General features: G+C 46.5%; 1 protein-coding gene across 7 annotated transcripts in view; it reads left to right on the top strand.

The window, feature by feature from the left end:
* Positions 1-14,184, top strand: part of SBF1 (SET binding factor 1) — a 260,258-nt gene that overhangs the window by 164,701 nt on the left and 81,373 nt on the right. For all 7 annotated transcript variants that reach the window (XM_069765474.1, XM_069765471.1, XM_069765468.1 and 4 more), the window contains one exon: positions 4,183-4,322. In XM_069765474.1, the coding sequence (XP_069621575.1) occupies positions 4,183-4,322 (140 nt within the window). The remainder of the gene's footprint in view (positions 1-4,182; positions 4,323-14,184) is intronic.

The following is a 14,184-nucleotide window of genomic DNA, read 5'->3' as shown; positions in this document are numbered from 1 at the left end:
CAAGCTCTGTTGATATGCCCTCCTTATACTCAGGTTTTTGACGACAGGATAATTCGAAGACCAGACCCGGCGTGTCTCCCCAAAGTGGTCCTAAAATTCCATAGGAGTCAGGAGATTACTTTACCATCGTTTTGTAATCATCCTAAAAATCCTGGGGAACAAAAGTTCCATATGTTAGATGTAAGAAGATCTATGTTACAATACATGACCATGACTAGTCAGTGGAGGAAAGACCACACCCTATTTGTAGCCTTTCAGGGTAGTAAAAAAGGGTGTGGGGTAGCTAAAAGTACCATTGCTTGATGGATCAGGGAGGCCATTAGTCTTATCCTATTCTGCGAGTGGCACTCCGGTTCCTGATGGCATCAAGGCTCACTCCACCAGAGTCGTGGCTGCCTCCTGGGCAGAGAGAGCTGAGGTATCGATTGACCAAATTTGCAAGGCCGCTACCTGGTCCTGACCCTCAACTTTTTTCAAACACTACCGACTCGATCTTCTTCCTCTGCTGACCTAACCTTTGGTAGAAGGGTACTGCAAGCGGTGGTCCCTCCCTAAGGTTTCATTCTACAAAAGTCTCTCAGGTGTGGTGTTTTGGGGGAAGGGAAAACACCAAGGTTACTTACCGGTAGCCGGTTTTTCCGGAACCCATGATGGCACCTGTATATTCCCCCCCTTTATCACCTTTTCGGTGTGCACTATAGTTTTTGGGTGTTTTTAGTTCATATGAAGAAGTGATGAATTTGCCATGTGTACTAACCAGGGGGGGCCTCTCATGCTCTGAAAACCAACTGAAACGACAGAGGTACCACCCTTTCATTGTCAGTAGGGTTTCCTGTCCTGACTGGGCGGATTCCCTGTCTCAGGTGTGCCGTCATGGGTTTCGGAAAAACCTGCTACCGGTAAGTAACATTGGTGTTTCTGGGTTCGTAATGGGGGAGCCCACATTAGTAGCCCCCATGGCTTAATGCCAGCTGTGATTTTTAACAAATAACAGCTGACATCACCTGCCATTACCCAGATTGCCAATGCTCAAGAACAATTGGGAAGAGCCCGGCAAAGTGCCAGAATTGACACGTCTAATGTGAAGCGCCACTTCTTGGGTGACTGTGGGCTTGTATTTTTAGGCTGGGAATGGAGGAAGGGGGGGGGGGGGCTCACTTCATTTCTTTTTTATTAGGCTAATACATATACAGTAAAATACACATGCAAGACACTAATTTTATATATCTCATGGATATCTATATCTTTGTACATCTTTAAAGCATGACACACCAAATAAACGAAAAATGCGTTAAAAGCGCATGTAATAAAAATCACATAAATGCAATGAAAAAAGAAAACGCAAGTAACCTAATTTACATAAAAAATAGTGCAGAAACTTTACAGCATAAAAACTCAACAGAAACGGATTGTGGGAACATAGCATTTTGTGCTTGTGTTGCAGCAGCTGAGCTAAGTTTGATGCCGACGAGGGCAAATCTAGAATATTAGCGAGTATGAAAATGGTAGGGGTTATGGTTTAAAAAGAATAAGACTACTGCACGACTTCTTTCACCCCAAATTAGAGAGGGGGGGGGGGGGAGTGGGGGAATGAACTCTGGGCTCATTCACATGTCTGATTTTCTCGTATGAGTGCTATCTGTTGTATTCATGTATAACATTCATACGTGTGATAGTCTATGGGACTGTTTCCGTGTTCGATTTTGATCTAAGGATCAGATCAACATCAGCAATGCAAATCTATGGGTCCGTGAAAAAAATCGGATGTAACTTGGACATCAGAGTGCGAAGAATTTTATACAAACTGTTAGACTGGAGAAATGTGTTGTTTTTTTTGTTTTGTTTTTGTTTTTTTATCTTCACGTACAAGAGAAACTGATGACACTTTGACCACACTCTGATCAAACTCCGATCAAAGAAATTGGTCTGCTTTTTTTTCTTGTACATAAGAAAATCGGACATCTTAAGGAGGCCTACGTCTGATGAAATACTTACCCGTGCTCTCAGAGGAGTATGATTTGAGCTAAGTGTCTTCAAGACATGGCCACAGAACAATCAGTAGTAGCTATATAAAAAAAATATTCACCACGCTACTGTTGTACCACTTGGTCTAGAAAGACAAAAAAGTAGAGTGTACTTACTCTTGTGGTGGAGAAGGTTAGCGATTTCTCTTGGTGACGTGAGAGTAGGTAATGTACAAAAGTGGAAACTAGTAAAACGATGCAGCAATTAGTGATATATTCACAGTAGATTGTACTAATGTTTGTTTAGTATATTTGCTTATTACTTCAATAACAGGCAAGGATTGATGAAAAAACTTGTCTGTTTGGTAGAACTGCTGGTGAGAATATATGCTGGATCTCGATGAGAGACTTAAAGATGGCTGACTTCAAGTGTAAAGATACGATGTACTGGGAATATATTGGGACCACAGTGTATTGCAGGAAAAAATACCTATGAATTAATGGTACTTACTGACTGATATATCTGCTGATACTAAGCAGTTAATCTGACGTTGGCAGATGTCAACGGGACAAATGTGTCATGTGGATGTAGTTGGTAGTAAGATTGGTAAATCACCTTTATTATGAAAATAGAATTTTGAGATTAAAAATATGTTTACGAAAATTAAATTAAAAAAATGAGAATAAAAAGGAAATATCAATAAAAACATAAAGGGGGGGGGGGGGGGGGGGGGAATGGAAAATGTATAAGGAAAAAGCAGCACCACCACCGATATTACTCAAGTAAGTGGTTTTCAGACATACGACATCACGGGATGCCAGTACAGGATCCCTTGCCGATATTATCCTCATACTATCCAGCAGCTGTACCAAGTCGGCTCCATTTGATACCTGGCTTAATATAGCCAATCATTTAATGATGGATTAAGAGCATTAACATGGCATACAAGCCAACATCAGATTAACTGCTTACTATCAGCAGATATCAGTCAGTAAGTACCATTAATTCATAGGTATTTTTTCCTGCAATACACTGTGGTCCCAATATATTCCCAGTACATCATATCTTTACATTTGTAGCCAGCCATCTTTAAGTCTCTCATCGAGATCCATCATATATTCACACCAGCAGTTCTACCAAACAGACAAGCTTTTTCATCACTCCTTGCCTGTCATCGGAGTAAGTAATAAGCAAATATACTAAACAAACACGTACATTAGCACAATCTACTGTGAATATATCACTAATAGCTGCATCGTTTTGGACACTCTACTTTTTTGTCCTTTTAGACCAAGTGGTACAACAGTAGCGCGGTGAATATTATTTTTTATATTCCTCTTGGTTTAATGCACTAACCGGGTCAGACACAGCACCTGTTATTCACCAGCAGCAACTGTACACCTTTTTTTGTCCTCCCCTAGTGGTCAGCGCCAGTGTCTAGTAGTTTGATTTAAAATCAGTAGTAGCTAATTTAGTATTTTGTAGACTATGAGTTTGTGGGTAAGGTCTGTTGTTTCATGATGATTAATATATGGTAGACTGATATGTGATCGATGGACAGACATGTAGGTTGGTATGTTATTTAGATACAAAGGAAGCACTATATCCACGGTTGGAATCAATTATGCAGACCATGCAATGTAGTGGATTACAACAACCTGTAGTTACAGTCTGAATTAGTGTTTACTAGTCTAATATCTGAATAGCTGAACCGTGTACGGGTTTTAAGTTCCCAAATCCCATGAAACAAGTGCAGAAAGATTGGTGAAGAACGATCTCCATTAATGCGCCATTAGATTCCACCAATGTTAGCACATATCGCTCAGTGTTGGGTTCCTAATTGAAAACGGATGGTAGATTCTTTACTGTATGCTATCTGGTTCTTTTGTTGTAGTTCTGTGTCTTTTCTTTCCTACTCTACGTCATGCTTTGTGGTGGACTCTTCTTGTCTTGCGGCTTAATATTTATTTGCTTGTATAGTTATTCTTTTCCTGTAATATGCATTGACTTTTCTGTTGGGTTGCACTGGTAATTTTGGAGCATAAGGCCCTATTCACACAGTCAAATCTTAGTGGCTGTTTTCCATTACAAATGAGTATGCCACTAAAATATGATCTGTAATCTTGGCCTTGCTCTAGGAATGTGCAAAGATGCTGCTTGATTGTGGAGATTTCCTTTATAACTTGTCTTGTGGCTTGTGCAAATTATTTCTCCAAGGACCATCTCTAAAAATCTTGTGAAGAATGCTAAGAAGACAATAGGCCGACAGTATGTGACACGCAGAAAGTATAGTCCCCCATCCTGGGATGTCCGAGGCAGTCAGAATTCTCTGGAACAGCAGGGTGATGACATTTCAAGTAGGTATTCCTTCCGTTAACCTTTTCTCCAACTAAGTGTCCTACTGGTTCATCAACGGGTTTCATGCTTAGGCTGCTGATGAAAATTGTGAATACTGATCAAATTGTTCCCCAAACAACATTTTCTTGAATCACAAATTGACTGCCATGGGTTTCTACCATAGATTATATGGATTTAGGTCGACCATAAACCACTCTGGATAACTTTATGATAGCAAAAATTAAGAGGAAATGTAAAGTATCACTATAAGATTAGTATTATGTTACCGTGGAGATGCATACATTTGGATAGTAACTGTAGAAATTGTACAATATATTTTTGACTGGACTGACCACTGACTTAAATTTTCACAGTCCACATATAACTGATTTTTTTATTTAATTTATTGGTACTTGGGACTTCTGCAGACTACATGCTATCATGGCAACTCATCAGTGCCACGATTGCAACGCTTAGGCTCATGGAATAACATTCGCACTCTAAATGCCGCTATCAGAGATTGACAGTGGCATATAACAAGTTAACAGATGTGGGTGGCGCTCTGCTCCATGCCCCGCTGGTACAAGCAGATGATGGCTGAATGTGTCAGGAAAATCTTTGCTCAGTTCCTGAGCCCACATCAAATTCGGGGACCCAGCATGTGAAGTAACTTAACATCATGTGTCTGTAAGGGGTTAATGATATACAATTGGTGATGACAGGAATTGAAAATTTTAAAAACATATCACTTTATAAAGAATAAATGAGCGCAGACATGCACACAGTTAATACCCTTGGCATTCTATCCAGTGTGTGTATGTATATAATATGCAGTCCTGAAAAAATGGAACACTTAAACAGCATAATGTAACTCCAAGTCAATCACACTTCTGTAAAATCAACCTGTCCAGTTATGAAGCAACATTGAGTGTGAATAATTGAATCCTGCTGTTGTGCAAAGTGAACAAACGGGTAGAAATGATAGGCAATTATCAAGACAACCCATATAAAGGAGTGGCACTGCATGGTGTGACCATATACCATTTTCTGTTCTCCTCTTTTTTGGCTGCTGTTTTGGTCACTTTTGCATTTTGTCATTGCTCTCACCCCAGAGGTACAGTAGCATGAGGCGGTGTCTACAACCCACAGAAGTTAGTCAGGTACTGCAACTCATCCAGGATGGCATATCAATGCGAGCTGTGGCAAGAAGGGTAGCTGTGTCTGTCAGCACAGTGTCCAGATCATGGAGCAGATACCAGGAGACAGGCCAATACACCAGAAGACATGAAGGGGGCCGTAGGAGGGCAACAACCCAGTAGCTGGATCGCTACCTTCTCCTTTGTGCAAGGAGGAGCAGTGCCAGAGCACTGCAAAAATGACCTCCAGCAATACTCTAACATCCATGTGTCTTCTCAGACTGTCAGAAACAGACTCCATGAGGGTGGTATGAGGAACCGACGTCCACAAGTGGGTGTTGGACTTACAGCCCAACACCGAGCAGGGCGATTGGCAGTTGCCAGATAACACCAAGATTTGTAATAATCATTGGCACCCTGTGCTCTTCACGGATGAGAGGTTCACACTGAGCACATGTGACAGTCTGGAGTTGCTGTGGAGAACATTCTGATGCCTGCAACATCCTCCAACATAACTGGTTTGGCAGTGGGTCAGTAATGATGCAGGAAGGCATGTCTTTGGAGGTCCGCGCAGCCCTTCATGTGCTGGCCAGTCGTACCCTGACTGCCATTAGGTACCGGGATGAGATCCTCAGACCCATTGTGAGACCATATGCAAGTGTACTGGACCTTGGGTTCATTCTGATGCATGACAATGTAGGTCTCATGTAGCTGAAGTGTGTACAGTTCTTGTCTGATGAATACATTGGTGCTCTGGACCGGCCTGCCTGTCCCCAGACCTGAATCCAATCAAAAACATCTGGGACATGTCTTTTTCCATCCACCAATGCCCCCGTTACACCACAGACTTTCCAGGAGTGGAATGATGCTTTAATCTGGGTCTGGGAGGAGAACCTTCAGGAGAGCATCTGCCGCCTCATCCAGAGCATGCCAAAACAATGTAGGGAAGTCATTCAGGCACATGGAGGCCACACACTACTGAACATAATTTCCTTGTCTTGAGGAATTTCCACTGAAGTTGGATCCGCCTGTAATTTGATTTTCCACTTTGATTTTGAGTATCATACCAAATCCAAACCTTCATGGAATATTGATTTTGATTTACAGTGATCATTTTTTTTTGTTCTCAACGCATTCCACTATGTAATGAATAAAGATTTGCAACTGGAATATGTCATTCAATGATATTTACAGTTGTGCTCAAAAGTTTACATACCCTGGCAGAATTTTTACTTTCTTGGCCTTTTTTCAGAGAATATGAAAGAGAACATCTAAACTTTTTCTCCACTCATGGTTAGTGATTGGGTGAAGCCATTTATTGTCAAACTACTGTGTTTTCTCTTTCTCAATCGCCACATTGGGGTACACAGGACTGTGGGTATATGCTGCTGCCACTAGAAGGCTGCCACTAAGTAAATACAAAAAGGTTTAGCTCCTCCTCTGCAGTATACACCGCCCACTGGCTCCGGATAGAACCAGTTCATGCTTGGTGTCCGTAGGAAGCACACTGTGTCTGTTATTCAGACCATACTTTTTTACTTTTATTTTTGTATTTTTAACCATTTGCGTAAGAGGAAGACTGGGGCGCCGGACACTTTTTCAAGGGGCCGATCTCTCCCAAACATCAACAGGTGACCACGGCGAGTGGCGCCTCTCCATACCCTCTCCTGCGACGTGGGATGCCAACAGCCGGACTCGGCCCTGTGAAATCCTAGGGGAGCGAACCTTTGGGATACACAGAGGCTCTCTTCCCATGACGTCCGGCCGCCCCTCTCTGCACCACCACTGAATGAACAGCAGTGCTGCATGGAGCTGGACGGTCCCTCTCCACCCCCCCATCAAAGGTGATGCTGGATCAAGGGTTCCTGCACCGTCCCCCCGCTTACTACCTTCGCCGCACAGGAATTGATCCTCCAGCTTCAGCGGTGAGTTTCGGCGGCCTTCTCTCTGCCGGGCACAGCTAATTTACCCCCGGCTTTGACCTTAACTAGGCCGCAGGTTGTAAACTCCGCCCACAGTGTGCATCACGCCCAAGGCCCTGCCCACCGGTCTGGCGCTTCTCGTACACTGCGAGTAGCACTTTCTCCTTCGCCTCATTGGGGGACACAGACCGTGGGGTGTATGCTGCTGCCAATAGGAGGCTGACACTAAGTGATACAAAAAAAGTTAGCTCCTCCCCTGCAGTATACACCCTCCTGCTGGCTCTCAGCTAACCAGTTCTTGCTTAGTGTCTGTAGGAGGCACATGGGTTTGTTTCAGACCCCAACGTTTTTATTTTTTAATTAACGGAGTGAAGGGGGCGACGGTTCCTTTCAAGGTTCCGATCTCCCCCGAACCATCAACAGGCGAGCACGGCGAGTATACCTCACCGTACCCTTTGCTGCGACGTGGGAAGCCATGCCTGAGCTCACTTCAGGGACGACGGTTCCTTTCATGGTCCCGATCTCCCCACACTAGCAGCAGGCGACCACATGGAGTGTCGCGTCCATGTATCCTCTCCTTTAGCCAGGCCTAATGCCGGACAACTGACCCTGTCCACCCGGACTGAACTCCGTGGATGTACAGAGGCCCCTCTCTATGGCGTCCGAGTAGCCCCCACTGTCCCACCACTGTGAAAGCGGATGGCACAAGGAGGCGGACGGGTCCTCTCCACCTCCCTAACAAACGGATGATGGATTGAGTATCCCTGCACCGTCCACGCTGCATAGAACAGCGCTGAAACCCACATCCGCGGCGGCTCCATGCCGGGACGTGCACCAATGGTGAGTGGATCCATTTTCAGTGGGATATTCACATGCTGACAGGCAGCCTCAGCCACTCCCCTGTGGCCCACCTCTCTGAGGTAACGCTCTGGATGGCTGCAAAAATTTAGTCCCTGGCTTCGGCCGATTTGTAAGCCGCATCCTGGAAGTCTTGCCTGGAACGACCCACTGGTGACGTCCGCCGGCTACAGAAATTTAGGCCCCGGCTTAGGCCTATTCAACATCGTGTCTGTGGCTCCGCCCCCCCAAATTGGCGCTTCTCGCTCTCTGCGAGATTTTATCAACTCTGCAGCTCCCGGTGGCCATCTTGGTCCACCCGGCCAGCTCACACTGGGGTGACAGTATTTTTGCATTAAAGGGGCACATCGACTCTACATCAGTACCCGGGTAAGGAAGTACCTGGTCTTAAAGGCACATGACCAGTATTTCCTAGTCTTAAAAGCACATGACCAGTATTCCCTGGTCTTAAAGGCGTATGACCAGTATTCCCTGGTCTTAAAGGTGCATGACCAGTATTGTCTTAAAGGTGCACGACCAGTATTCTCTGGTCTTAAAGGTGCATGACCAGTATTCTCTGGTCTTAAAGGTGCATGACCAGTATTCTCTGGTCTTAAAGGTGCATGACCAGTATTCCCTGGTCTTAAAGGTGCATGACCAGTATTCCCTGGTCTTAAAGGGAACCTGTCACCTGAATTTGGCGGGACTGGTTTTGGGTCATATGGGCGGAGTTTTCGGGTGTTTGATTCACCCTTTCCTTACCCGCTGGCTGCATGCTGGCTGCAATATCGGATTGAAGTTCATTCTCTGTCCTCCATAGTACACGCCTGAGCAAGGCAAGATTGCTTTGTGCAGGCATGTACTACGGAGGACAGAGAATGAACTTCAATCCAATATTGCAGCCAGCATGCAGCCAGTGGGTAAGGAAAGGGTGAAACAAACACCCGAAAACTCCGCCCATATGACCCAAAACCAGTCCCGCCAAATTCAGGTGACAGAGTCCCTTTAAAGGCGCATGACCAGTATTCTCTGGTCTTAAAGGCGCATGACCAGTATTCCCTGGTCTTAAAGGCGCATGACCAGTATTCCCTGGTCTTAAAAGCGCATGACCAGTATTCCCTGGTCTTAAAGGCGCATGACCAGTATTCCCTGGTCTTAAAGGCGCATGACCAGTATTCTCTGGTCTTAAAAGCGCATGACCAGTATTCCCTGGTCTTAAAGGCGCATGACCAGTATTCCCTGGTCTTAAAAGCGCATGACCAGTATTCCCTGGTCTTAAAGGCGCATGACCAGTATTCTCTGGTCTTAAAGGCGCATGACCAGTATTCCCTGGTCTTAAAGGCGCATGACCAGTATTCCCTGGTCTTAAAAGCGCATGACCAGTATTCCCTGGTCTTAAAGGCGTATGACCAGTATTTCCTGGTCTTAAAGGCGCTTGATCAGTCCGAGGAGCCCTCCGCCGCCGGCCCCAGCTTTATCCTCTAGTTCCCCTCTGTGGACTTCTTCACTGACCAATCCATGGTTCTCTGACCAAGAGATTGAATCCCTCTGTGTACCCTCTGTGCTTGGAGTGCTCGCAGGACCAATATACATGGTCCCTATCCTACATGGGAGCCGTCGGCTAGCAGGGGCCGCAAGTATTCTAGAAACGTGCAGGCGTCTAGAAACATACAGGCATCTAGAAAACGGAAGTTTTTCGTTTCCTGCTCCCTCACCAATGATTTGATGACAACAAGGCTCTGAATATGGATTGGATATTGCCTGAGCTTGCCAGAGCTTCAGAGACTAAACTCCCTCGAGAGCATTTGCCATTCAATTCGGATAAGCGATTCACTGGACAGAAGCCTCTACGTGGGATGCCATGCCTGGCCTGTTTTTTAAGGGCGACGGGTCCTTTAAAGGGCACCGATCTCTCCACACCATCAACAGACGGGCACACGGAGTGTCGTCTCCATGTTTCCTTTTCTGCATCCAGGCCTAACGCCAGTCAACCTGTCCTGTCCACCTGGAGACCTGAATTCTGTGGACATATAGAGGCACCCTTTTTTGGTGTACGAGCTCCCCCCTCTGCATCACCACTATTTAGTGGATGATGCAAGAAGGCGGACAATTCCTCTCCACTTCCCTGTTAAGAGGTTGATGGATCGAGGGTTCCTAATTTTTATCTCTGCACCGTGAAAAGAGGAGATGGCAAGAGACTGACCTGCTGGATGCAGCCGCACATTCTGCCATGGGGCAGATTAACCGGGTAGAATCTCCTGTGGTATACCTACCAGTATCCCTACCTGATGGGTCATCCATTAAAAATACCACGGACTGTCAGATAGCAAATCTGGTTTGTTCCGTCTTGTGGCTTCGGGTCCAGCGCTCTATCCTCCCTAGCGGCCGCATGGATTGCTAGAGCTATGGTCTCCTGGCTGGAGACCTTAACTACCTTGATTCACACCAGCAACAACTGGCCAATCAAATCCTTTGAGTGGGAGTCTGACAAAGGATTGTATAAGGATTGTCCAGCACAGTCTAGATCTAAGGGATCTTGGTTCCAAACAGGGGAACGAAAAGTAAGATCGACCCTGGACCTCAAACTTCTAACAACCTTTGACATAGTCCTCCTTCTTTGGATGGAGTTCCTCCGCTCAGCCATTACTTCAACAGAAAAAGGTGCAGTTTCCGGCATCCATCGTCATTCGGTTTGCTTGCCCTCTGCAAAAATTCCTTCGCCTTTCCATTCGTCAACAGCATTTTCAAGTCACAACCTTGTCCTTCGGCCTTGCTTCCGCACCCAGAGTGTTCGCTCGGGTCATGGCGGATGTCATGTTTCTCTTGCTCTCTAGAGGCGTGCTCGTCCTGCCCTGTTTGGTCTGTCTAGCCGCCCTTCCAGGACTACGCTGAGTCGTCTATATCTCTTGCGATACCTTCTCTCCTGGGCTGGCAGCTACACTTAGACAAGTTCTCCTCATTTCCAGCCCAGCAAATATCCTTTTTGAGGATGATCCTGCACACTTCTAGAAGGATGGTAATTCTTCCTTGAGACAAGGTCATGGCCCTTCAACAGGGAGCTCGCGCAAGGAAAGTTCTGAGGACTTGATTACTCACCCCCTCATTTCATTCGATTTGCTAAGAGAGTTCTGAGGAAAAATGGTGACGACAATGGAAGCTGTTTCCTTCGCTCCGCTCGTTTTCAGCAAGTCAAACAGACTTTCAGACAATAGTCTCTGAGCTCCTTCTTCATCCAGGGCCTTTCTCCCGCTTCAATGGTTATTAGTAACTACCAATGCCAGTCTTCTCCCCATCATTGTTCTGGAGATCCGAACGGTAGTCTTACAGCAGGTCCACTGCCTTCTGGCAGGTCACCCCATCCGAATTCAATTGGATAATGCCACGGCGGTGCCTTACGTCAGTCATCTAGCAGGTACCCACGGTCAGGCGCCATGACCGAGGTACTTCACTTTCTCTGATGGGCCGAAGTCTATTATTCGGTGATCTCGGCAGTATATATCCCAGAAGTAGAACTCTGAACGGCAAACAAATTCAGCCGTCAGGGTCCCGCCTCAAGTCAGTGGGAACTTCACCCCGAAGTCTTCCATCAGATCTGTCCTTACTGGAGCTCTCCAGTTGTAGGTGGGATGACATCCAGACTGAAGGCCAATGTACTCGAGTTCGTGGTTCGGCCTCGAGATCCAAGAGCCATCGCTCTCCATGCTCTGGTTCTGCCGTGGTACCAGTTTCCATAACTCCCCTTCCACTGCTTCCGAAAGCCTTTCAGAAGCTGAAAGGGGCCGCAGTGATCCTCAGAGATCCGCACTGACCACGTCCGTTTTTTGTTTGCGGAGCTAGTATCTTCTCGCCTTATCGCAGCACAACTGCAAGTAGGGACTTTCTCACAGGGAGTTTTCACACGTAGTTCTTCCCTATCGCATACCGTTAGATCATTGGCACCTTATTATTCCTAGGAGCCTTACAGTAGGCTCCTTTTTCATCCGGGCAGACTTTACTATCAGGGAAAGTCGTCCCGTTCTCCTCTGCGATATTCTCTCTGACGAGTCTTCGGAGCTAGCTTCTCTGCTCTTTCAGACTTTTTTCCCTTATTACCTTCGAGGCAAGGTTGTCCTCAGGCCATCTCCATCCCTTGTTACCAAGGTGGTACTGTATTACCACTGTTATGAGGGCATAGTTCCCCCATATTCTGGACGAAGTGAGTGCTCTGAGTAGGTACGTCTTGAGGACGGCGTCCTTCTGAAGGTTGGACGTTTTATTTGGGCTTCCTGACGGTAGAGGAAGGCTTCCTGACTTTTTCAGGAAGGGTTTAGCCGTTTCATCGACCATGATAACATGGTGAATTCTTTTCACCATCCAGGAGTCCTTCCGTGCTAGATGTCAGCCTATCTCCCTGTCTATCAAGGGTTCTAGGCACCAGGCGTCAGCAAGGCACGCCTGCAAGCTTGCGGATTCGTCCAGTCCGCATGCATTCTTGAAGCACTATAATTCCCACACTTCCACAGATGTGAGTCTGGGCAGGCGGACTCTGCAGGCCGCGGTGGCGCACTTGTAAGTAGCGGTTGCACAGGGCCTGATCTATTGTTGTCCCCACCCAGGGACTGCTTTGGGACATCCCACGGTCTGTGTCCCCCAATGAGGCGAAGGAGAAATAGGGATTTTTGTGTACTCACCGTAAAATCCTTTTCTCCGAGCCATTCATTGGGGGACACAGCTCCCACCCTGTTATTAGTTTATGCTTGTTTTTTAGAATATGACATGCTATACGCTCATATATTGTTATTGATCTCCTACTGCTTTTGCACCGAACTGGTTAGCTGAGAGCCAGCAGGAGAGTGTATACTGCAGGGGAGGAGCTAACTTTTTTTGTATCACTTAGTGTCAGCCTCCTATTGGCAGCAGCATACACCCCACGGTCTGTGTCCCCCAATGAATGGCTCGGAGAAAAGGATTTTACGGTGAGTACACAAAAATCCCTATTTTCTAATCTCGGCGGCCATCTTCAGCCCCTCTAACACCGAAGGGACCACACCGCTACACCTGCACAGGGACAGCGCTGCACTGCTGAGACACGGCACTGACCTGGGTAAGCACTCTGCCACACTGCCGCAGGTCCCCCCTTCATATAGCCACCAAGGTGCTCCGCTAATATTTCAGCCGCACACATAGTTCTACGCTGATTTTTTACAGCTGCAACATCCCTGCAGTATTTTTGCAACTTAATAGGGTACAACATGTCTCTACCTAAAACCTCCAAAAAGTCTTTGAAAACACATTATTTTTCACTTCTTGCACCTCCTGTCAGGCTGCGCTACCAAGCGGGCAGACTGTTCCACTCTGTCATGCTTGTGACCCTAAATTCACTCAGGAGCCCCCCACCGCGACTGAGCCCACGGTGACCAGTCCCCCTGAGTGGGCTTTGTCACTCTTGCAATCTATGGCTTCGTTGACTAAAGTGATTGAGTACCTCCAGGATCAATTCAGGAGCGAGACCACTAATCCGCCTGTCCAAGAAAATTCGCCTACAGCAGGAGAACGATCAGCTTGCAGGGGCCGTTCTCATTCCAGACACAAATGGGCATCTAGGAACCGTGTACATAGCTCATCCCACAGGCCCTCCGGTGCCTCGGCATCTGTTAGCTCTGCTTCCCGCTATCTCTCTCCAGGTGCCTTAAGCGACCATGACTCTGAACCCGAGTCTGATGGGCCCCTTGATCTAGAGTTGCCAGGTTTTCAGACTACTGTAGATAGTCTCATTGAGGCCGTCAACCAGTCACTGCAGGTCGACGAGGAACCTGCAACTTCCCATATGGATATTGCAGAGTCCTTCAAAAGAACCAAACGTCTTTATAGGGTGTTTGCCAATCACCCGGAGTTCCAGGACATAGTTGGGTGACATAGGGAGCGTCTGGACAAACGCTTTGCAGGTCAGAGATCTCTGGAGTCCAGATATCCTTTCTCTCCTGACCTCCGCAAACAATGCACAGAAT

This window comes from Ranitomeya imitator, chromosome 4 (genome assembly GCF_032444005.1).
Source record: "Ranitomeya imitator isolate aRanImi1 chromosome 4, aRanImi1.pri, whole genome shotgun sequence".
Lineage (NCBI taxonomy): Eukaryota > Metazoa > Chordata > Amphibia > Anura > Dendrobatidae > Ranitomeya > Ranitomeya imitator.
This window is presented reverse-complemented; position numbering and strand designations above follow the sequence as displayed.